The following is a 24,368-nucleotide window of genomic DNA, read 5'->3' as shown; positions in this document are numbered from 1 at the left end:
TCATTCTCATTAATTCAAGATTTGGGATACTAAATATCATTAATGAAATAATGAATAACTCATGAAAGCTGAAATTAATATATAGAACACATTAACTTCAAACCTACAGGTTTTATACGTTTCTAACACAAGCTTGAGTCCTACAAATTGTTACCACTGAGAAGGTGAATTCAATGAAAAAGAAAATAAAAATACATATCATATATCCTTTTGATAAGAGAACCAAAGATCAAAACTAAGATGGCAAATTTCTTCAGTATCTCGACGATGATGATGATAGGGTTCTTAGTGTTCGAGGGCATGATAACTTTCCCAGAACTTGCATCAGCAGACATCGAACCTGAAGCTGCTTATGGATCTGCTTATGCTCCTGAACCATCGTATGCTGAAGAAGCCGTGCCACCTGAACCTCGACCAGGATATTTTCAATATCTACACACCTGCGCATCACACATACATCAACCATTCTGTGCACTCGAAGTCCTTCAAGGTTTGGATGGAAAAGGCCCAGTTGACAAGAACTGTTGCAAACAGCTTGTAGAAATGGGACGTGATTGCCACTTAGCATTGGTTGAAGCAATTAAATGGGTTCATATCAAAGAAACAGCTCCATATTATGCTAAGTACCAACACTTCATACAAGGTCTTGCCAAGGCTTCTCCCGTGGTGTGGGATCAGTGTGTGAAAACTGTTGCCACTCGCCCTCTCCCTATTCATGATTAGTGATGAACTGAAGGAGAGAAAATGAGAAATCCTGAAAAATAAGATGACGAGAAAAACCACTGGTTAGTATTTCTTCCACAACATAAAAAAATTTCTCTTACTATTTTCCAATGATTTTGAAGAGATGGAAATTTGTATCCACATTCCATTGTGATCATAATCAAATAAAAATGAAAGTATATCCTAAATTATTATTTTACGATTCTACTTTATCATAAAGGTAATTTTCATCGACACTTTTAGTCCAAAAAAAGTTGTTCTTTGTGGTTTTGCATTCATATGTGGTTTTCAGAAATACTTAAATAAGACAGAATCATAATTTTGATGATCAAAATACCTTATGGTGCAACCGTTAATATTGTTTGATTTTGCATGATTCAACAAACAAAGCTAGGATATCAAATGCACCAATTGACGAACTGTACTCTAAATTTGAGCTCCAAAGCCGAAATGATGTTGCAAGCTCCAAGAGTTCCAGTTGCAGCGACTCTATTTCGTCGTCCCTGCAAAAATTTCTTCACCATCCATACTCTTAGAAAATTGCCCACAAAGACATCAAACCTGCAAATTTGCTTGTGATTCAGAAAATGGAGGTAAAAATCGCAGATCTTGGGGTCAGCAAGATCATGTGCCGTATGCTCTCATTTTCATGGAGGCATTTGTTGGCGTTATTAGTTTGCACTGAATGTGATTCTTCAATCTTCATTAGAGCTCTCAGGATTTGCAAGAATTTATTGAGGACCAATCGACCCAGTCTCAAGTGCATCAGTTCTAGCTTCAACCTCTATTTCTTTTTCTCTTTGAAAGGCTTAAGAGTTCTTCTCTAGCTCGAATTTTAAACAAAAACAAGATGAAAATTGTGCCTGAACGAATCGAGAAAAATATGAAATCAAAGAAATTCCAAAGGAAAAACAACATCCAGTTCTTGCTTTTTAAAAACTCTCGCCATCACCGTTGGAAACCTTAGATCTCTTACCAAAATCTATATCAAAATCATTTAGCTGAAATAACAAATAATGATGTCAATTCAACAACAACTTGCCTTAAATGTCTGATTTCACAAATAAATTTTGGAAACTTACCAACACTTTTATGTTCAGGTATATCTACTGAGCCACAGGGTGATAGATGGAGCGTAGGACTGATTCAAAATGAAATCGTCAGGGATCTACAACAAGGCAGGGCCCAACCAGGGCAACTTTTGAAGTACTTATTTGAAACTATTTGGATTGTAATACAAAAAGCTCATCAACACAATGTACAACTACTGTACATTTGGTGTGATCAAACTCTTGATAAGCATCTCATCAGAGGCAGGATGATACTACAACTATCACCCACTTTTTTCCCCTTTATTAGCGATGATGATATCAATCACATCAAAACTAGAAGTTTGTAATCTAAAACAGTACACTAATAGGGATTGTTACTCAGTTTGACTGTAGGAAACATAAGGTTTAATTATAAAGACACTATGTCTCATCTTAGATGTAGCTACTACTTACAATCTTAATCCAAATTTCTCTTTATCATAAAAATAAAAATAAAAATCATGGAATGAAAAATAACTTTGGTATGTAAAAATAAAACTATGAAAATTCAGAACAACATCATTAAGGTTCGAGAATGAGAAATAATAGAAATAATGGGGGTTTTATTCAAAAAAATTTATGTTTACTATTTTACTCTCAATTTGCATTTGAATTTTTAGTGACTTGCACAAAAATGAATAAATAATTTTTTTTTTCACTTAGAGTTTATAAAAGAAGATTAAAATGGACACTAATGGGCAATTAAAAAAAAATGTTAGAAAATGAGTAAGAGAATTGATACTAAAAAGGCCCTAAGTTTTTAATCTCTAATTAGTAAACAGGCCACCTTCAATCTTTCTTGCCAAATCCCTCAACTCATCATAACCCTTACCTGCTCATTACCCATTAAGATAAAGCCCACTGATCGGTAGGATATACCTTGAGCGTAGCCCATTTCCCATTGAAAACAGAGCCCACTCATCATGTTGGATATTTGTAAGGGGTGTCAACGGTGCTGTTTGGGACTAGGCTTAAAGGTTTCGGGCTAAAAAACCCCAGCCCAAACACGACCCATTAACAAAATTATGGTTTCAGGTCAATTTCGGTTTGGTGCGGTTTGGGTTTGGGTAAATTAATGGTTTAGGCTCGGGTTGACTAACAGTTTATGGTGTGTAAGAAAAATAATAATAAACAATATAAGTATTCTACAACACAAAGTCAAAATTCCATGCAAAGCAAAATTGTTATTAGTCAATTTCCGTTAAAAGTCATTCCATGTTGTAGAAAACCCACCGACCTTATAGAAATCAAGAACCTAAATAGTAAGTAGTATTATAGAGACTGCAAGCTCATTCTTCAGGCTCCACTGAATGGTCCTCTAAAAACAAATCCTCAAACCAAAAACCCTTCAAATTCCATTTTGTGCTATGATTGATTGTCTTGAAATTGGGTTCTTGTTCTATCTAAATGTAGATTTTTTTTTCCCTTCTATGAAATCCATATTTTTTTTGGATTGGTATTTAATTAATTTAATATGCAAAATAAATAACTTATGGATTGGATAAGTATTTACTCAATTTAAACAATTTAATACATTCAAGTTGGACATTCATATTTAATCCTTCTGATTGTCCCTTAAGAGTAGTAGAATGACTATTTGATCATTGAATTCATGCTTAATTTTTCTAATTGTCTATACTAACTACCTAGTGGTAAGATGATGATTTAAATATTATTTAATGTAAAACTATAAAATGGATTGTATAACGGGTTGCGGTTCGGTTTCAGGTTGGTACAGGCTCTGCAACCCTCAGCCCAAGCATATTCCATTAAGGTTTGATTTGGGCCGATTTGGGCTATAATGGGCCAGTGCAGTACGGTTTTAATAGTTTGGACTACAAATTGAAACCCCTAGATATTTGTAAAGAATAAATCCACTAAAAGGGCTTTATCAAAGTTCGAAAGTCCAAGCCCAAGTTTGGTCCCAGTTAGAATCATGTTGAAGAAGTAATTAAATTCATCAATCGGAATCTATTCTCCATTTATATAAGAGATTTAGAGGTATAATGCTGGTGGTGCCCTTGTTTATTTGTTGGGAAATTTTTTTCTCTAATTAGGGCAATCTTCCTTCCACTGGAACTGAAAAAAATTGTCCTAAGCAAAGATTATTACTTGTTTTAATGGCAGAAAAAGGTTTTCATCACAAAATGGAATGGATTCTAAGAACAAATCAAGCATCAGATCGAACCAGATTTTGTTTTATTAGTTATCCATCATGAAGGAAGAATGATGATGTGTACTTAATTTCCCAAAATATGCTTTCATCAAAGGTCAACTAGCTCAAATCTATAAGAGAGTAGTTTACTCAAGGAGTCAAGATCATTAGCGTATGAAGTTATTATCGTTAACAGATTAGGTTCTCTAAGCCTTTACAAACAAATAATGATGGAATCAACAGAAAATTTATTAACAAGATGGATGATTAACTACCAGAATCAGCCTAAACCAATATTTGAAACCGTGAGTGGACTCAGCATTTCAAAGGGCCATGTAAGCAATAAATGAAATAAGTAACAAGTTTGATGTGTTGTAGAGGTTGTAATCTTCTCTGCCCTGCACTTTACTGCACTTCCATGCAATTCTTGTTGCAGACTTCTCAGCCATTCAGTTCTCTCTTGTGAGGTTTAGACTTGAGAGAGAAGTCGATCTTCAATAGAACCCTGGAGAGTGGAGCAGAATTTAACATTTACACAAGATTTCTGCTGTAGTCATTGGGCTTCACAGGTCTAGCTATGCAACTCCTTCACAAGTCACATGAAATAGTCTTTGTGTTAAAAGAATGGATCTGCTTAAACTGCTTTCATGTATTCACTACTGCTGTACCGTAGTATAGCAAGCATATACACGACACTGGTGCTACCATGCATCTTAATGTCAGGGACTTAAAAGTGTCAAGGAATCCTCTCATATTATTGATGTTGTTGGTTGATGGGTTTGAAATGCCCAGTTGGAAAAGAGCAGAACATGGACATGAATTGTAAGGAAGTTGCTTTGCTACATATTCTCGAAATGCTATATTTTTTCTTGTGGGAAAAAGAGAGGGGGGGGGAGATTTTTTCTGTGGGAAAGAGAGGGGGGGGGGGGTAGGGGATGTCAATTTCTAAGCCTAATGGTTTATTGCCAATTTGCACAGAATAAATTTACAAAAAATGGTTTTGTTGCAACATCTTTTTCAATTTTTGGGTCTATAGTGAGTTCTCTAGAATTTACATATTTTTTGAGAAAATTGTATTCCAACGGTCACATACTCACAATGGAGTGACATTTTAAAAGACCAATAGGAAATTGTTTATTTCATTGTTGATGTCCATTTTCTCAATGGTTTCCTCCTTAAAAAAAATCTCCTTTATTGCTTTTCATCTTTTATTTACTTCGAATTATTTTGATTATTTTTATATAAATTTATTCAATAAGGTATCCTTATTTTCATAAACTCCTTGTTTCCTTTTATCAATTTGTTAAGTCAGTTTCGAGAAAGGAAGTGTACATTTATTTTATGTATCCCCATCCCAAGAATAATGAGGATTTGTTTCGAATATAATCTTTCACAGGGCTTCTAAATACATTATAGCTTATAATAATCAACAGGAAGATATAACCTTATTTCATAAACTCATTGTTTCCTTTTATCAATTTGTTAAGTCAGTTTCAAGAAAGGAAGTGTACATTTATTTTATGTATTCCCATCCCAAGAATAATGAGGATTTGTTTCGAATATAATCTTTCACAGGGGTTCTAAATACATTATAGCTTATAATAATCAACAGCAAGATCACTTAATTGCTAATAATCATGGAAAAGTGTGTATCGAAAAATATTATATATTATGAAAAAATTTTGTCATACGTGGTGGGATATAGTGGTCGTAAAACACGTTAATTGAAAATTTGTGCAATACAATAAGCGTACTTATGCTAAAACTAATAATATTAGGTTCTAAATTTTGATAAAAATAAGAGCACAAAAAGAATTACATCAATACATGTAATGCATGCAATTTCTATAATTGAAAGTAGTAATAGAATAACTATTATTACACTAGGGGAAATAGACTTAGACCTTTTACCTAGTACATTAGAATGCTACGTACGATATATAAAATTCTCATGCTTCAAAAATAAAAATAAATAAAAATGAAAAAAGAAAGAAAGAAAAGAAAAGAAAAGAAAAGAAGAAGAGCTATGTATCCTATTAGGATTAAAATAACATTAAGGTTTAGTCCAACTTGTAGAAAGTCTTTCCAAAGCCTAACCCTAAAAGGCTTGGTGGGAACAGACACTTAACTCTAAGTTTAGCCCCAATCCTGAGCTACCTACAAAACAATTCTACTAAAAATAATTTACAAGATAGTAGGTCGAGTAGGCCAAATTGACCCAAACCTAATTAAACACTCTATTTTGATTTGGCCCTAACACCAATCGGGTGTCCTTGAGCCAGCCCTAGTCAGTCCTTTTAGGTTTAAACAAAGTGGGCTAGCGCAAGTTTGGTCCCTACAAATTTGAACCATTAGGGCCAAACTGGCACCCCTAACCATATAAGGTACTTGGTTAAATTTTTTGAGGACTACTTATCAATAAAAGATGCAATTAATGAATACTGCTAATTAGAGGATTATATGTTGTTAAAATAAGATTGCCCATCCAAAGTATCTATTAATCTATTTACATAATTAGAGGCTATGACGTTATTTAGTTTACAGTATTTAAGAACCCATGAAAGATCACTCATGTAGTCTATATCTATAAGTGTTAAAAGACAGATAAGTCTTGATTTTAAATTTAGGGCAGATATGAACCTTCCATATAATTGAGATCTTAACTTTCCGTTGAAGAAACATGCTACGTACCTACCTCACTCTAATAATACATAGAAGATCACATAATGAGAAAGATAAGAGAAGGAATCCTAGGTATTCCAGACCAAACACTCTAAATTTTCTACTGGAGAAAATAAATATATATATTTAAGATCATTATTTTCAATCCTGTATTGTTTATTTGGATCTCTAATTAAACAAAACTAAACTTGTTCCTCGACTCATCTCGAAATTCCAGAATATCACGACTATGAAAATCAAAAGTCCTCATCATCTCTAAACCTGTTTATATTAACCGAGCCTCTAAATACGTCGATTAGATACATTTAAAGTTGCAAAAAGCATGCATGGTGTTGGAGTTGGAACGCATTGTTTCAGGCATTTCTTCTTGCGAAGATATGTTTGGTAATAACCTCTTCAGACAAGAGACAAAAGACAGGTAGGCTATGGGTTGCCTGTGGTCTTCCTCTTCTGCGTACTTCCAAGAATTTCTTCCCTTGTTTAAACACTTAAGTCATCTTTTGTTCTTACAAAAAAAAAAAGTCATCTTTTGTTGGCCACAATCTTCAAGATTTATGATAAATTAATTGAAATCACCTCCCAACAACAGCCTACACTACCTCAAATTTGAACTTTTTATTTTTTTGAGTTATCGAAATTATAGTGAAAGAATGAAAAATATCCAGGAATGTGGTTTTCATGTCCAGACATAAACCCTAGTGACATAATAATTTTATCTTTGTGAAAAATAGAAATCTAACCTCTGTAGATGTTTTTGCACTTTTTGAAGTACTCTTCTCAGAAACATGCATAAATTATACAATATACAGTGAAATGAAAGTATATAAATCTCTTTAATGTTTTCAAATTCATGACCCACATATAAGTTTGACTAGGTTGAATTCAATTATGAGAACTAGCCCATATCTCCACTAAAATCCATTCATAGGAGTTGAGTCACCGGCTTGTAAGACAACTTTTTGGTTTGTCATTAATGTGATTAAGATATCTTACCTACTCAAGAGAAGGAAAATTTTCCTTCATGCATATTCCTCCTCAAGAATTTGGTTCCAAATTTACATACATAGTATGTTAATCACAAGATAGAATGAATCTCGCCCATTTGGGTGGAAATTCAAAGTTTCAAATGGTAAGACTTATCTATCATCAACGCAGGATTGCTCGGTTGAAAAAACCACCACCTCTTTGTGAAGAGGTTGTGAGTTTGATTCTACCGGATGATATAAACTGCCTCTTTAAAAAAAATCCATCTTGATCAAATTAGAGGGTGTAATTTATCATGTACAACCATGTGTCTACCTCCTTTTCACCTAAATTATTGAAGAATAATTTTCCAACTTTTTTTCCCCTACTACATAAAGATTGCCAACAAAAAGGAGATACATTTAAAGTCTAAGCAATTCTTGCTCCAACTAATTGAGGTGCTCTTTTTCTTCCATTAATTGCATTTTAATAAATGGTTTGTGACTTTTGGGCAAACCACAAATCTACTTTGATGCAGGGGTCAAAAGACAGTAATGTGGAAAACTGAACGTAAAGAATGAACTTGAAGAATTGAAATAGAACCTCAACCACTAATCGTAAAGAAATTAAAGATACACTATTGATGATGGAGAGAAAATTTCGGTAAAGCAAAAGTGATATTGTTTTATTGATTATAAAATATTTCCTAGACTCTCCCACGCTTTCCACTTCCTCTCTCTCCTTCCCCAAATAAGACTTGACATAAGAAAAAGACATATTTGTTTGTTGGTTTTATCTACAATCTCCATGGGTCTTCGAGGCCTTCTTCAATCCTTCACATGCTGACTTGCTGCAGACACCTCCCTTTATTATAATTCTCTTCTTACAACCAACATCAAACACCCCATGACAATTAAACAAAGAAGCTGAAAGTGTCTCTGAAGAAGACAGGAGATGGGAAATTTAGTTGTTGGGGTTGCTTCTGAATGAACCCAGAGCTTTAACGGCACCGGCTCTAAGAATGAATTGGTGGTAGAAGGCAGCGATGCCTGCTCCAACAAAAGGCCCCACCCAGAAGATCCAATGTTCATCCCAGACCTTTTTGTTGTTGTAGATCACAGCAGCTCCAAAACTCCTAGCTGGATTGATGCCTGTGCCATCTATTGGGATTAAGGCCAAGTGAACCATGAATACTGCAAACCCAATTGGGAGTGGCGCCAGTATCTTCCAATTCAAACGCCAAACATAAAAAATAAAAAAAAAAACATCAGAATCCAAGAAGAAGATGAATGAGAATTAAGGTTTTGGTTATGGGTTTTGCATGCTTACAGGGACATGAGAGTCTCTGGCGCTCCTTTTGGGGTCTGTGGCAGAGAACACAGTGTAAACTAGAACGAAGGTTCCGATGATCTCAGCACCCAGAACACTTCCTTTGGTGTAGCCAGGTGAAATTATGTTAGCCCCAGCACCGTATTCGTCGAAGTAGGTCTTCTGGAATCCCTTTGCCAACCCTACGCCACAAATGCAACCCAAACACTGTGCTACCATGTATAAGAATGCTCTTATCAGTGATACCTTCCTTGCCAGAAACATCCCAAATGTCACTGCTGGATTTACGTGTCCACCTACCCACATACACAAAGTCATCAAAAATCAAAAGACAAAAACATTTGGTGGAATTTGGTTCATACAGACAAAGAAATACTTGGCTAATCCACCAAAATCTCCGAAGCTGATGGAACTGGTTGAATCTAGCTCTTCTCACACTAGACTGCTACAGTTCTAAGCCCCATTAGGCACATAACAACAAGAGTACTCAGATAGAGAAAGAGAACACCCACCAGAGATACCGGCAGTGCAGTAAACAAGGATGAAGATCATGCCACCGAAAGCCCAAGCGATGCCGAGAAAACCAACACCATTGCAAGCCTCAGAGGCGGACATGTTCTTGTAACCAATAATGGTTAGGGTTCCGACATAAAGGAAAAGAACAGATGCAACGAATTCAGCGATGAGGGCTCTGTAGAAAGACCACTTGGTGAGTTCATCAAAGTTGAAGAATGGCTCTGGAGGTGGGTCTTGGTAGTCCCTCATTTGCTGCCCTGCTTCCACTTCCTTCGCCATCTTTCAGTTATGTTTCCTCCAACAAATGGGAAAACAGAAGAAGAGAAAGAGAAAAGCTTGGAGAGCTGATGATGAAGGAGTCTAAATGTTTCAGTGATTGGAGAGTAGAGGGAAATGCCCTATTTATGGAAATTCAGATTAGTCATTAGTCAGATACCTTCTCCCCAACTAATTTCGGTGTTTCCCTTTCTTTTTCACGCCCCCCCACCTATCATATCATATACTGGGGAACTCGTAATTAACGTATTCGTCTACGTGATTAGTGTTCAGTAATTCAGACTTAGCGTCAGAAATAAGTAGAATTTTGACCGTTGCTGAGATAAATAAATACCACTTTGCCTCCTTAGTCATATCGCCGGGCCCCAACAACGTTAGAGGTTTGTCAAAGTCCGTTTCAGGAATTCAACGGCTTAATATGGGGAGCAAATTGGAGTAGACGACGTCAAGATCACTTAAAGATATTTTTTGACAATTTCACACATGACACATGGCCCTAGCTGCGAAATTACTATTATTACCAATATGGAAGAAAATCGATGGAATCAAGCAAAATGACACATACCTCCCTACAGAAACTATTCCTTCGTGGTTCGTGCTTGCATGGGGAGTGTTAAATATTCATGCAAAATCCCTGTGATATTTTGTTTTTCCCCAGGAAAAAAAATAAAAGAAATACAGAGCTTCTCAAGGGTCTCGTGGTAAAGTAAAACTGAAATGATTTAATAAATGCACACCCTCGCCTCCCTCTTTTCGCCACGGGCTATACCAAAATGGGAGAGGCAACCGTCGTGGACGGCAAAGACTTTCTGTGGTGAGTTCTTTGGGGTTTCATGTTAAAAAAACTATTTTTTTCTATAATTTTTCAAGGGATACGATATTGACATGTCGACATATCTAAACTGCTGACGGTGTATCCGTGAAACACGTGGAACATGGTCAGCCTTGTGTTTACCGAGAGGAGACGTTGAGGAGAGGGGAAGAGGACCAAGCCCGGTGAGAAGAGAAGAAAAGAGAAGAGAAAAGAACGGGACAAATCAAGGGTCCCCGGGCATGGGGCATGCTTCGTGGAAATTTAATTAACTCATTGGGTCCCACATCATCTATGTAAAAGAGGCCAACCAGTCGAACTCGGCACCAACCAGGCCCAAGATCCTTTGATTTCACTAATAATTGGTCGTCTTCTGTTCCGATACACGTACATCCAGTAACAGACAAATATCCCCTTTGTTTGTATGAAACTCCATTATTATACGAGGCATGTGTGCTTGGAACAAAAAAAAAAAAAAAAAAAAAAGGCGATGCTAGCGGTGCACATACATGCAGAACTGCAAAAGTAAAGAAACTAAAATGTGTTTTATCAAATAACAAGAAACTAATAATACAGAAGTTTTTTTTTAATATTTTAAAATTAAAGTTTTAATCTCAATCTTTTATTTGGTATACAAAATGCACAAATTGTGCATACATGGAGGAATTTTTTCTGCTTGGAACAGGTTTGTAGAAATTGTTTTGTTTTGTCTCATTCCATTTCATCTAACTTTAAATAAGCATAATTTGTAGTTTCTAGAAAAATCTATATTTGTTTATGCTCAATCCTTCTTAGTTAAGTGGCTACATTTCAATTTTTTCTTGTAATATATGTAATACTCATACTTTAACCATAGTTAGATTTAGTTGTCAAAGACTAATTAATGTTTAATAGTATAAGATAAAGAATTTGAATCTCCTAATGAGAAAGGGTAGAATCTAGAAAGTGTGAATTGCTCAAAATATCATCTCCCATCATTTTCCTCCATGTTTATCCCATCAGGAATTTCTAATAAGAAAGAAAAGTAATACGTAGCATAATGAATACGAGAGTATATATGTAAAATACTTAGGCTCCATAGATAAACTTCTTTTATATTTAAATAATCCCATAGACAAAAAAAAAAAAAAAAAAAAGTTAGGAAGACCATAACCAAAGCACACGCTATCCATAATAAAAATGGTGTATATAGTGGAGACAAAGAAAACTGGGTCAACCGGGCTCTGTAAGATAACACTTTTGGACCACAAGGATTTTGGGTGCCTGGGTGGAGGGGTAGAAAACATTAAAAAGGGATCTGGGCATGGACCGACCATCATCATTGAGTAAAACTTTCCAAGAGCCAACCCACCTTACAATATCTTCTTCTTCTTCTTCTTCTTCTTCTTCATTGAGGATCTTTCAGTGCTCCTCCAAACCAATCGACTCTTGCCAAGTAGCCAATGCCTCTATTCTACTCATTGGAGAGTCACCCGTGCTGGAGTGCCGTTGAAATTTGAAACCTGACATTATATGTGATGTATCAATCTTGGATTAAAATGTGGGATGAAATAATTCACTACTGTCTTAGTGACTTAGTTTCTCAACTTTACCAACACTTGATCATAGTGTAAACAATTCTACCAAAAAAAAAAAAAAAACACAATCATAGTATAAAAATTCATACTACCCCATCAAAAACATTTCATAGTGCAAGCGTCATGGGTCACTTCATCAATGTGAAAAGGACTTATTCCTTCTTTTCGGTTAAATATAAAAAATTTATATAAGCTCTGCATGCATGTATGGTGTCATAAGTAAATCTGTCTGCATCTGTGTAGCCAAAGTCAAATTCTAGACAACACAATTCCTCATATGGAGGTGTAAATGTTCGAAGAGATGAAGTTCTCTTAGGTAAATGCAAAAGTTAATATAGAGTTAACTTGACTTGTTCTTACCGGATAAAGGTTTGAGCTAGTGACCATTTTTATGGAAGAAGAAACAACTAGGAGACCATTGATGCTAATTGTCGAATGGCTAAGTATGACTCCTCTACGATCCTTATTGAAGAAGCCAATACAAAAGATTGTTTTTGGCACACTTGATACAACCCATATATGCTAGATTTATGTGAAAGCTGACACCAGATGTGACGTGTGGAACACCGGAAGTGACATCTGTGTTCTGAACTCTCAAAAAGTCGGCTAGAAGTGATACATAGGGGGATTTTAACCTGCGGCCAGGCTTATCTCTTGATAAGTGCAGATCATAGATAGGTTGCATTATACAATTGAATAAGGATTGCTTCGTATCAAATGATGATCTTGTCGAGAAGTGAGGGTCAAGAAGTGACCATTCCAACAACAAACAGTCGAGAAGTCCTTTAAGTGCAACTGTCGCCAATAAGTGATTGACCCAGCTGCTGGGCTCTGAGAAGTGCCAAGTTAGACAACTGACTAAGCCGAACCCAGTTGGCCCTGATCCAAACGGTTTGTACCGGTTCGAAAGTCTTAAATATGGTTTGGCATAACAATAGGGTTTTGACCAATGAAATTGATTTTTAGGATATAAACCTTACAATGTGGATGGAATCATGCAATTTCGGATGAGAACAATAACCAATGAGTTCGATTTCATTGCACATAAGTACGTATACGTACATATATGTAGTTGTTTCTAGAATCTATGTTGTGTTGCATGCAAATGCAAGTGACGGATTCATATTGTGAATGACTTACTTAATTTTATTTGTGTTGTCCATTTTCACCAAAGTATGTCCAAGGGCCTTATAACTCTAAAAATTCATTATATCTATATTATTTGTCCACAGTCGCCTCGATAGATGTTAACCATGGTGATACATTCCATGCCATTCCCCACTTGGCAACTATTAAGGCAAATTGACTGATAATTCCTCATCCATCTCCTTCTTTGATTCTTGATTGTTATTATTGTTCACACCATATATTTATATACATAGAAAACAATTTTCTTTCTTCAGTTCATGACGATCATGCATTTTTGTATAGATTTTTAAAATATTTATTTTGATTCGAATGAGGGCATACATGCATGACGCTAACCAAATATCGATCTGCATGGTATAATACATCCTTATTTTGTTCTTATCCCTCCTCTAATAATAGTTCTGCATGCACCAGTCAAATAATCTTCTCTGTCTCTCTTAGTTTGCTGATAAAATCCTATGTCATAATTTATTTTAGTTATATACTAATCATATGGATTATTATGTGATTAATATTTAAATAATATATTTTAGTGGATATAATATTTTATTTGTATGGTGAACCTTCTTTTATTAGTCAAAGTTATAAAATCTAAAACGACACAAGTGACTCAGACAACCTATCCAATTGTGTGAGATTGCTGTAAGGATTGACCTTGGAACAATCACACAACAAAAGAAAAGGAAAAAAAAAATTGAACACTAAACATGAAAAATTTTACATATAATATTTTTAAGGAGAAAAAAATATATATGAGCAATATACAATTCACTAATTTTAATAATTTCGAAAATTAGTTATAGATGAAGAGAATTGTATATATAACCTAAACCGAGATATAATCAATACTGTACGCATCTCTAAAAAGAAAGAAGAAAAAAAGTGAAAAAGAATGCCGTTGGTGTTCTGTTGAAAAGTGAACCAAATTTTTTTCTGCTTTTTAGAAGAGAAAGTGCATGTGAATGAAGAGAAAAAAATGATCACCACTAAAATGGTCTAAGGAATGACAAAAACGTTTCTGTTAAGTAGAGTCAAAAAAATGGGGACCAACCGGGTTAAACCTTTAAAATGGTATTGGTATTTCACACTTTTGGACCACTTAGATCATGTGGTGGGGAACAAGTTTAGAAAGGTGGATTTCGGCATGAGCCTCTAAACCTTTCCAGCACCAACCCACCATACAAAATTCCTCTTCTTCTTCCTTCTTCTCCTCCTTCGTTCAATGCTCCTCCAAACCAATCATCTCTTGCCACATAACTGTCTTCAACATCGCAAACCGAAATACTCGTGCTAGAGTGCCTTTGCAAAAAATTCAAACATGAAATTATATTGGTTTTGTTCTAAAGTATATTTGAATTAACCCCTTTATCTTCTACCCAAAAAACATTTGGTTAAAAATTAACCCCTTCATCCATGGTACATCCATGGTACTATATAGTATTTTTATTTTGCACCTTAACATTAATATATACATTGCTCAAAGAAACTTCATAATGTGAATGTGAATTATGCCATTGTCGATGTAAGCAATTGCAAATGAGCTCACTATTTCAAAACTCTATTGGAAGCTTTCGATGCCAAATTCTTTAGGCTGCGTCGGTTTACTGGAGTAAAGATGGGGTGGAAAAAAATAATGAGAAAAATTTTGAAAAAAATAATTTTTTCATTAATCTCAAAAGTGTAGTTTTTTTTTTGTTAATGGGGTGAAAAAATTAGAGACAAGTTTTTTTAAATTAAAGAAACTTATCTAGTGAAATGACATAGTATCCCCTTATGACTTGAGTGTACTTACCCCAGCAACCCCCTATGCCAAACCAGTTGAGTGCAAGGAGGTACAAGCAGGGGAGCTTCCCGAGTAGCAAGCTAGTTAGGAGAGAAGTCAAACACACTGGCAGGGAGTAACCTTCGACATCCACCCATGCCTTTTTAAAATCCCACAAAATATGAGTAATTTTATAGAAAAAATGTGAAAAAGTAAAAGTGAGACATAACATTTAACATTTTTTTTTACAAAATTCCTTCATTTTCTTTTTTTCTCTTTCATCCTATTATACATGAGACTCACATATATTTTTTTTATTACCCATTTTTTTACACCTCACTTGTGTCAACAGACGTAACCAAAGAAGAATACATATATAAATAAATAAAGAGAATATACAATTGCCACAACCCGTCTACTTGTACGCACATGCAAATGATTCATTATTGGTAGTTTTGGGGATAGATTTTCAGTATTGAAGTCTGAGGGGTAAGGAAAGAATACGTAAAGGAAGACTCCTAAACAGGAATGAATGAAGAGAGAGATTTCTATATTTTATATTCCTAATATTCTTTTTGGAGAATATTTTAGTAGAAGCATTGAGTGTATCGTGAGGTAAATACTATCTATATGTATATTTTTTTAAATTATTAAAAAGAAATATTCTTTTCTTAACCTGACGTTCTTCATTTCTATTTTTATATGTATTTTTCTTTTTTATATTTGCATGGATATCTGGCATGCATGGGTCATGCAAACCAAAGATACGTCTGCATGATTAGACCTAACATTCGAATCACGTCAAGGATATTGTTTTGTACAAAAGAATAAATAAAAATATTTTTCTTAAAAAAAGAATGGACGGCCATGAACCTCATGTCTTAACTTGAGAAAAGAGTGAATAAATACTTCTGTTCTAACACCTATAATGAGTGTTTCATGATATTTTCTTCTCTTCTTAAAGAGTGACTTACATGCAACCCTCTCTGAATGGGCATGAATTCATGAGAAACACTCCGAAAGATGATCTTTACAAATAGGCCCTTCAAACTTAACACTGTTAATCAAAATTGAATTCGGGTTGGATCTGAATCCTGTTTTGATGAATTAAACCAAATCCAATGGTAAAACCCGATTATAAAACCATCCGACACCCTTAGCACATAAAGTGCACTGCATGCTCTCACCAGGAAAAATCCGTTGTTGTGCACAACAGAGCACTTTTGCTTTGTCTTCTTAGCCAATTGTTTGATATATGTATGTGCAGTGCAGTGCATAGCAGATACTTGTGCACAGAAGATGATGTTTTTACGCTTCCACTCTCTCTTGCATAGAAGGGATACAACCATAAAATCAAGATCTGGGCCTAACCCACGGTGAGATGGGTTTGGGTTGAGAATTTCAAACCCAGGGTTGGGCTTGCTTTAGAAATGCAAATTAATATGAAAATGGGCTCACATTGAAGGAAAATAAGCCAAGCCCAGCCTGCTCCATCTTGTTAAAAATTTATCAATTTCTCTACCTCAAACAGCCCGATTATTGCGTAAAATTTCCCTCTTTACACTAGTTGACAACCAAATTGAAGGGGATAGTTCACCTCATCAATGTTTAAAGACAATTTTGATTCTTCTAATCTCAAAGATAAAGGATGACACTACCCTTATACCCATTAGTCTATATTGCATATTCATCGAAAACAATTCATAGAATCCCCCGAATGTAATAAATTCAGTATAAACATATATTAATTTGAAATTCATAGGTTTGATTAGGGCTGTAAATGAATAACCGTAATCTGCCCCCGAATTCGTATCCACATCTATTTAGGGGTATCTGAATCCGTCCGATTACTAATAGGATGTGGATATAATATACCCATTTCTAACGGATTTTTGTTGGCGGCTGCGCGGATATCATCCACACAACCCCAGGTTTCCGACATTTGTTGAGGTATTCATCTAACGGCTTCAATTAACTACATTTTTGTTTAAGGTTTGAAACTTTTACAAATTTACACTCACGCACCCTTCATGCAAAGAAAATTCACAAAAAAAACCAAGCAAGTTTTGGGAGGGTAAAAAATTATTCAGATTCAACCAAACCCTAACCCAACTATCCTCCTCTCTTCCGTCTCCGGTAATCTAATCTATCTTCTCCGTTAGGTGAAGCTCTAACCCACTCTGGTGACTCGTTCTAACCCGAAGAACCTCTCTGCTTGAGCCTTTTTTGGGGCAGATTTAGCTGAAGCTAATTGATATAGATTCTTGAGTTCTTCCTTAGTTTGACGTAGTTCGGGTTTCCAAGCCAACAACGCGGGAAGAGGAAGGAATTCAAGTCAAGAGGTTTCCCAACTTCTTTTGTTGCAACAAATTAGGCTCAAACCCTATGGGTAATCGCCATTTTGAAACTCCCATTTTGGATTTCGATTAACAATGAGTCAATAATGACGATAATAATGAAAAACCAGAGATAGTGCTTGAGGGCTAAGAAAAAAAAAATGATAGATAAAGAAAAAGAAGCTGCAGATGCAAAATTCGGTTCATTCATGGTCACCGAAACAACTTAAAATTTGGATATTTCGGTTCTTGCTCCATTTTGTTCATTAAAAAAAAAATCTACACAGAACCCATATCTTTTTTTTTTTGGTAGGACACAGAACCCATATCATATCAACATCAAATTGAAGCAGAAATGTGCAGGTGTTTAGTGATATGCTGAAAGAGAAAATATATTGTTGAGATTCACGATCGGGTTTAGGGTTTGATATTGATTTTCTTCTTCATTCCATGTTCTCTGTTCTGTTGGAAATTTTGGTTAATATTTGAAGCTTTGGTAGAGCTCGCCATCTGCGGGGCTTGATAGCATCTGGGTTTTCGTGGAAATGACCAATCTTGGCACCGTTTATGCAAGTTGAGGGTTTTGTTTGTCTGGAAAAAAAAAGGATTGATATTGTAAATTTGAAAACTTTTAGTGGTAGGTAAGTGTAATATTTAAGACTTTTTAAATGTTAAATTCAATCAAGTAAATCGGAGTCGTTGGTTGTCTCCATAGCTACGTGTCCAAATCTAATGCTTGCGCGGGTGGATGCCAACGCAGGCGCAAACAAAAATCCCTTTTTAACCAGTTATTATCCGTCTTGATAAAATTACCTGATTAAATTACTTATTTGGATTTGTTTTTCTTATTTTTATATATTTTTTACTTGAGATATGTGAATATTTTTCTTGATTTTCTACTAAAATAACTACCAAAGTTGCTAAATTCTTAAATTTCAAACCAAACTCTCACAAATAAAGTGGTAAAGATATTACCATGTAGACGAAAACTTGTATTCATTCTCATTTAGAAAAATCTATTCAAGAAAATAATTATCCGAATTCGACTGAATCCTTCCGAAATCCGATAGGATATTATCTGAGTCTATCTGAATATAATAGGATGAAGATATGGTATTACCATTATTTGATCCGAATCCAATCCATTTACACCCCTACTTTTGTTTTAGGTTGAGATGTTGGACAAATTGATTTGGCTAGAGATCAACAATCTTTGTGGAATTTTAAAATTTTATTCCAACAGATAGTGGGGAACAAATACCTGTAACAATGTAATCTTCTGATGGAATCATGGGTTTTAATTTTGGAGCCAAAGACATAAAAGAGATGTAGATAAGTAGGAAATCGGGTGTATTGTCATCTTCTTCATGAGTGGTAGTATTTTATTTTTAACATGTATGCATGTCTGCATTATTTCCAATTCTAGCTACTCTATTTTATTATCTTTTTCGCCTCTTTCTCTATTTATATTTTCATATCTGATTTGCATAATCCTCTGATTTGCATGGATTATGCAAATCAAATTTGCATGGATTATGCAAATCAAATTTGCTTACGGGGATTAATTCAATATTTATGTATAAAAAAATAATTCCCCATATATGAGGATATTATACTTGTCTATACGAAAAGTTTGAAAAAACCAAGTATGACAATTAAAATAATATAAATTTTTTTATATTACATTTATATATCTCAATCAATAAACTATTGAGAAAGCCTATTTAATAGTAGATGTAGATAAACATTGGATTCGAATCATGTGTTATCTTCATCGTGTTCTCTTCTTCTATATCTTCTTCTCAAACCCTAACTTAACAATAATGTTTTAGAAGAAATTCAGTTTGGTTATCCTAAATTTTTTCTAAAACAAAAAGAAAAAAATTTGTTAAAAAATTTATGACAATGCAAAACATTGCTTATATTATATGTTCGTGAAAATAAAATTATCATATTTAAATTAGTGGTAGCCAAGATGGCATGAAGGGCAGAACCCTAAACAAGATTGCGGAAGCAAAATATATAATATTACTCCACATTTTAACCTTGCATTTTATTACAAATCTCACTTGAAGAAGAAGAAGAAGAGGGGAAATTTTATATTCAAAAGGAATCCAAAGCTTTAACGGCACCAGCTCTAAGAACGAATTGGTGGTAGAAGGCGGCGATGCCTGCACCAACAAAAGGTCCTACCCAGAAGACCCAATGTTCATGCCACATCTTGCTGTTGTTGTAGATCACAGCAGATCCGAAAGTCCTTGCTGGATTGATGCTTGTGCCATCGATTGGGATTAAGGCCAAGTTAACCACAAATACCGCGAAACCAATGGAAAGAGGCGCCAACACCTTCCAATTCAAACAACAAATATCAAAATCACATTCGAAGAAGAAGAATGAGAGTATTTATGTTATGGGTTTTGTATACTTACAGGGATATGAGAATCTCTGGCGTTTCTCTTGGGATCGGTGGCAGAGAAAACAGTGTAGACAAGGACGAAGGTGCCCACTATCTCAGCACCCAAAGCATCTCCCTTGGTGTAACCTGGTGAAATTGAGTTTGTTGCACCACCGTATCTGCTGAAGTTGGCTGTTTGAAACCCCTTTGCCAACCCTGCACCACAAATGCAACCCAAACACTGTGCTACCATGTACAAGAATGCTCTGATCAACGACACCTTCCTTGCCAGCAACATCCCGAACGTCACTGCTGGGTTCATGTGTCCACCTACCAAAAATATACTTTTGATATCAGTTGTTAAAGACTTGAATATTAGAAACTCATCTTTCAAAAATGTGCAGAACAAGAGACCAAGATGTATAGAGAAAAATACGCACCAGAGATTCCGGCAATGCAGTAAACGAGAATGAAGATGGTGCCACCACAAACCCATGCGATACCTTGGTAGCCAACACCATTGCAAGCACCGGAGGTCTTATTCGGGTTTGACATATCCTTGTAACCGATGATGGTTAACGATATGATATAAAGGAAGAGAAGACATGCGACGAACTCAGCAATGAGGGCTTTGTAGAATGACCACCTTGTCAGTTCCTCAACATTGAACAACGGTTCTGGAGGTTGGTCATGATAGTCCTTTGTTATTAGCACCCCCTCCTGTGCTACTTCCACTTCTTTCGCCATGCCCTAGTTTCTACAATGTGTGTGTGTGTCTCAGAGAGAGAGAGAGAGAGAGAGAGAGAGAGAGGTGCTGAAGTAGTATAGAAGGAATGATGAGGAAATGGGTTAGGGGATAGAGCAGAAGAAGAACGAACAACTGTAAACTCTAATTGTGTTACTTGAGGTTGATACGAGTGATTAGAGAGGGAGGGGGGTCATTTATAGAAATGAATGTAAGACAAATTGTGTTTATTAACATAATTAAAAATAATTGCATCAGATAATCGTTCAGCGCCGGGAGTTGTTCTTGGGGATGGGCTATCGAGATCTTACTATTGTGTGGTGTGTTGACACGGTGGTGCACCATGCATATGGTACCCACCATTAATGCACACCACATGGATTCTATTCAATCTTACCAATCAAAACATAGATTGGTTCATTAAAAAAAAAAAATCAATTTTGTTTCACTTAAATTGGTCAAATGGGTACATAGTGTTTAGAGTGATTATGAATTAATGAAATCTACATGGCATGCATCTAATGCTAGGCTCCATCACGTCACACAGCACAGAAGCACAAATGGGGATATATTTAAATGGAGGGATGAAATTCCACAATTCACATATGGATAAAAAGAAAAGATATTTCCATCATCGTCTTAGCTTCATTCCTGATTTCTTTGGGCCTTTATTATCATTAAATAAATAAATAATTAAATAAATACATAAATTTATTTATTTAAATATCACGGTTATATATATATATATATATATTTCAATGGGTTGCACCCATATCTTACTCAGTCTTTCATATTGTGGGAAATCATGCATGTTGCTTGCATGCCAATGCCATTTTCATTTTCGCGTACTACTGATGTTGATGGTTGATTCACTCATTACGCACGTAATGACTTGAAAGTCGATGCTTGGGAGATGGCTCTCCAAGAAACCTTAACGTATACCTTCCTTAAGTAGCTTTTCCTTTATAATCCAAAATTGTATAATTATGTATTTTCTTTTTCTTTTGCTTATCCTATTTTAAAATTTTATTTTGTGAATAGATGGTGTTTTTCCCCCCTAACTCTAAAATATTCTAATCACGCTTTTATAAAATCAGAGATATGAGCACCATCAGAAAGTGAACGATTGGTCTAGGACAACCAAACCAAACTGGCTTCACGTAAACAAAATCTAGCAGAATATTAGTTCTTGTTATGTTTTGACCCGAATTCTTGTACCCGATTTAGAAGATGAACCCATATCGACATATTTTGGTGGACGACCCGAATCATCCATTTCTGGAAATCTGAGGTGGAAGCCGAGTCAAGACTTGTTTTAGAAAAGCCCTTCCTCAAACCCGACTTTTAGATTGATTTATTTCCTGACAACTAAAAAATGACTTGATTTGCCAAATACATTTTGATAGTTCTTCCTTTCTCAGAGAACCATAGAATACTTTGTTAGAACCAAGACCCGAGGCAAAGAGAGGACCAAAACAGAAAAAAGAAATAAAATATAACGAACTAGTCAAGATCACTACCCGAATGTAGTAGAATGAACAAAAGGAAAACAGCACGAACCACGGGGAGTTGAGGGGACAACCAAACCAAACTGGCTTCACGTAAACAAAATCTAGTAGAATATGAGCTATTGTTATGTTTTGACCCGAATTCTTGTACCCGATTTAGAAGATGAACTCGATCGACATATTGGTGGACGACCCGAACATCCACCGGAAATCGAGGTGGAAGCCGAGTCAAGACTGTTTGAAAAGCCCCCTCAAACCCGACTTAGATGATTTATTTCCCGACAACTAAAAAATGACTTGATTGCCAAATACATTTTGACACCTCCCCCCCCGAGAGAACCATAGAATACTTGTTAGAACCGGAAGACCGAGGCACGATCAGACCAATAACAGAATAAAAAGAAATAAATATATAACGAATTCAGATCACTTACCCGAATGTAGTAGAATGAACGAAAGGAAAACGCACGAACTCACGGGGTGAGGAGGGACGAACCGACCCAAGGATTTGAACGCCCCCATCTCGGGTAACCGACGCTACCTCCAACAACAACAACCAGATCCGAAGGCAGCACCCAACGGAGCACGCAAAGGAGATCCGAAGGTAAACACGCACCGAATGAAGAAAACAAAGAAGGAATCTAACACAGACGAAAGCACCAAAACGGAATAGCTCTGTTCGAGCTTAACCTCTATTCCCCCATGGACACCTTCAGAATACGTAGAGTTACCGAGATCACCCACCGCAAAACCCAAAGCCGGGTAGATCCATGACCCGCTTCCTAGACCATGACCCACGACAACATAAATATTAAGGGCCCCATGGCGGAGACAGGGCCCACCGCAACCACGCCCGACGGCGCGGCAACGCGGATCCACACAAGCTCTCACCAGAACACCCCACTAGGAGCATATATGATTATATAATCAATAACATAGCCCACCGAGTGGGACTAAACGCATATGGAATCAAACACCAAAGCATCCGAAGAGTCCATAGAAACAAGAGTCCTAAAACAAAACTAGGGAGATAGAGTTTTAATGATTTTGAAACTTATCTAAATAGTATATTATATTATATTATATATTTTTTAAAACAAAATCCAACATACTTAAGTTCCCTAACCCATTAACAAATGGATAATAAATTTTATATCCCCTTTCAAGAAGCTAGCTTCTGATGGCACTTGCCCTTTTTTTTTTTTTGGTGGGGTGGGGTGGGGGGGGGGGGGCGGAGTTAAAGAGCAGGTTCATTAAGATTGTGTAATCGACCCTACCCGTTCACTAAAACTAAAGAATATAAATTATTTGAAACAATTATGATAAGATAGAAATAGGAAAAGAGGGCATATCTGCTACCGTATTTACAAGGGGAGAGATACATGAGAATTGAGAAGTGAAATACACCCTAAAGGTTGGAAAAGTGGTGACTCAGATTTAACAGAAAACACCCAAGCAGCAGTGACAATATATAAACAGAAAGTTGTATTTACATGTTTCTGTTTATGCTAAGATTTTCACATCCAGCACACTAGTTAGAGTAAATCTTTGAAACACTTCTTCAACATCGGAAAAGAGAATGGAAGTACTATCAAAACTCCTTCATAAGAGCTTATTCTCTGAAAACTACACATCGCTTGTACAGAATCGAAAGAACTAGTGGTAGCTCCAAGCCTCCAACACTTTGTACAATCGGAACTACTAACCCCCTTCTTAAGGCCTTATACCTGATTTCACTGATCTCAATAATACACAACCACAGCACAAACTGCTGAGACTTGGCCAGAAAGATATATTATTTGATACCATACTACAAGCAATAACTATCATAGATATGAAATCTTAATCATCCAACATATCTTATCGTACCAGAAATATATGCTTGAGTAGTCTTGTCTTTGATATTGAGCATATGTTTTAAGAAGTTTCTTTAACCATCCTTCTTTTTCAAAACCTAGTCTCAAATTTTAAAACCGATGGCTAACTTCTGAGAACCCTAATCTCAAATTGTAAACTCCACCCAGATGAAACTCAGTCTCTTTCTTGGAAGGGGAAATGAACAAATTACCTCCTTGTTATATAGTACAGTTCCTCTTCACTAGTAACCCTTTCTTTTAAACTAATCATTCCAATAATATCCCAATATATCTTCAAACCATATATTTTGTTATGTTCTGACTTGAATTCTTATACCCGATTTGAAAGATAGACTTGCACCGACATATTTTGGTGGGCAACCCGAATGATCTGTTTGTGGAGATCTGTGGTGGAAGCGAAGCGCTTGGGCCTACCGTATCCCATCACTGATCTCAATCTGTGGAGGGGGTGGGGTTGGAGCCCCTTGTGGTAT

At 35.8% G+C, this 24,368-nt stretch overlaps 2 protein-coding genes across 2 annotated transcripts; both read right to left on the bottom strand.

The window, feature by feature from the left end:
- Positions 1–8,218: 8,218 nt before the first annotated feature.
- On the bottom strand, positions 8,219–9,850 carry LOC149023532 (aquaporin PIP2-2-like). Its single transcript, XM_089144075.1, has 3 exons — positions 9,456–9,850; positions 8,944–9,239; positions 8,219–8,838 (listed from the first exon to the last, which is right to left on the bottom strand). Exons 1-3 carry the CDS (start codon positions 9,736–9,738, stop codon positions 8,578–8,580), a joined length of 840 nt encoding a protein of 279 aa, XP_089000201.1. The 5' UTR covers positions 9,739–9,850; the 3' UTR covers positions 8,219–8,577.
- A 9,623-nt stretch (positions 9,851–19,473) lies between these two features.
- On the bottom strand, positions 19,474–20,512 carry LOC149023531 (aquaporin PIP2-7-like). Its single transcript, XM_089142810.1, has 3 exons — positions 20,206–20,512; positions 19,800–20,095; positions 19,474–19,716 (listed from the first exon to the last, which is right to left on the bottom strand). Exons 1-3 carry the CDS (start codon positions 20,510–20,512, stop codon positions 19,474–19,476), a joined length of 846 nt encoding a protein of 281 aa, XP_088998936.1.
- Positions 20,513–24,368: the final 3,856 nt, after the last annotated feature.

This window comes from Hakea prostrata, chromosome 2 (assembly GCF_041222555.1).
Source record: "Hakea prostrata isolate BN-2017 chromosome 2, UWA_Hpros_2, whole genome shotgun sequence".
In the NCBI taxonomy this organism is placed as follows: Eukaryota; Viridiplantae; Streptophyta; class Magnoliopsida; order Proteales; family Proteaceae; genus Hakea; species Hakea prostrata.
The sequence above is the reverse complement of the archived record's forward strand: the minus strand, read 5'-3'. Positions and strand labels throughout refer to the sequence as shown.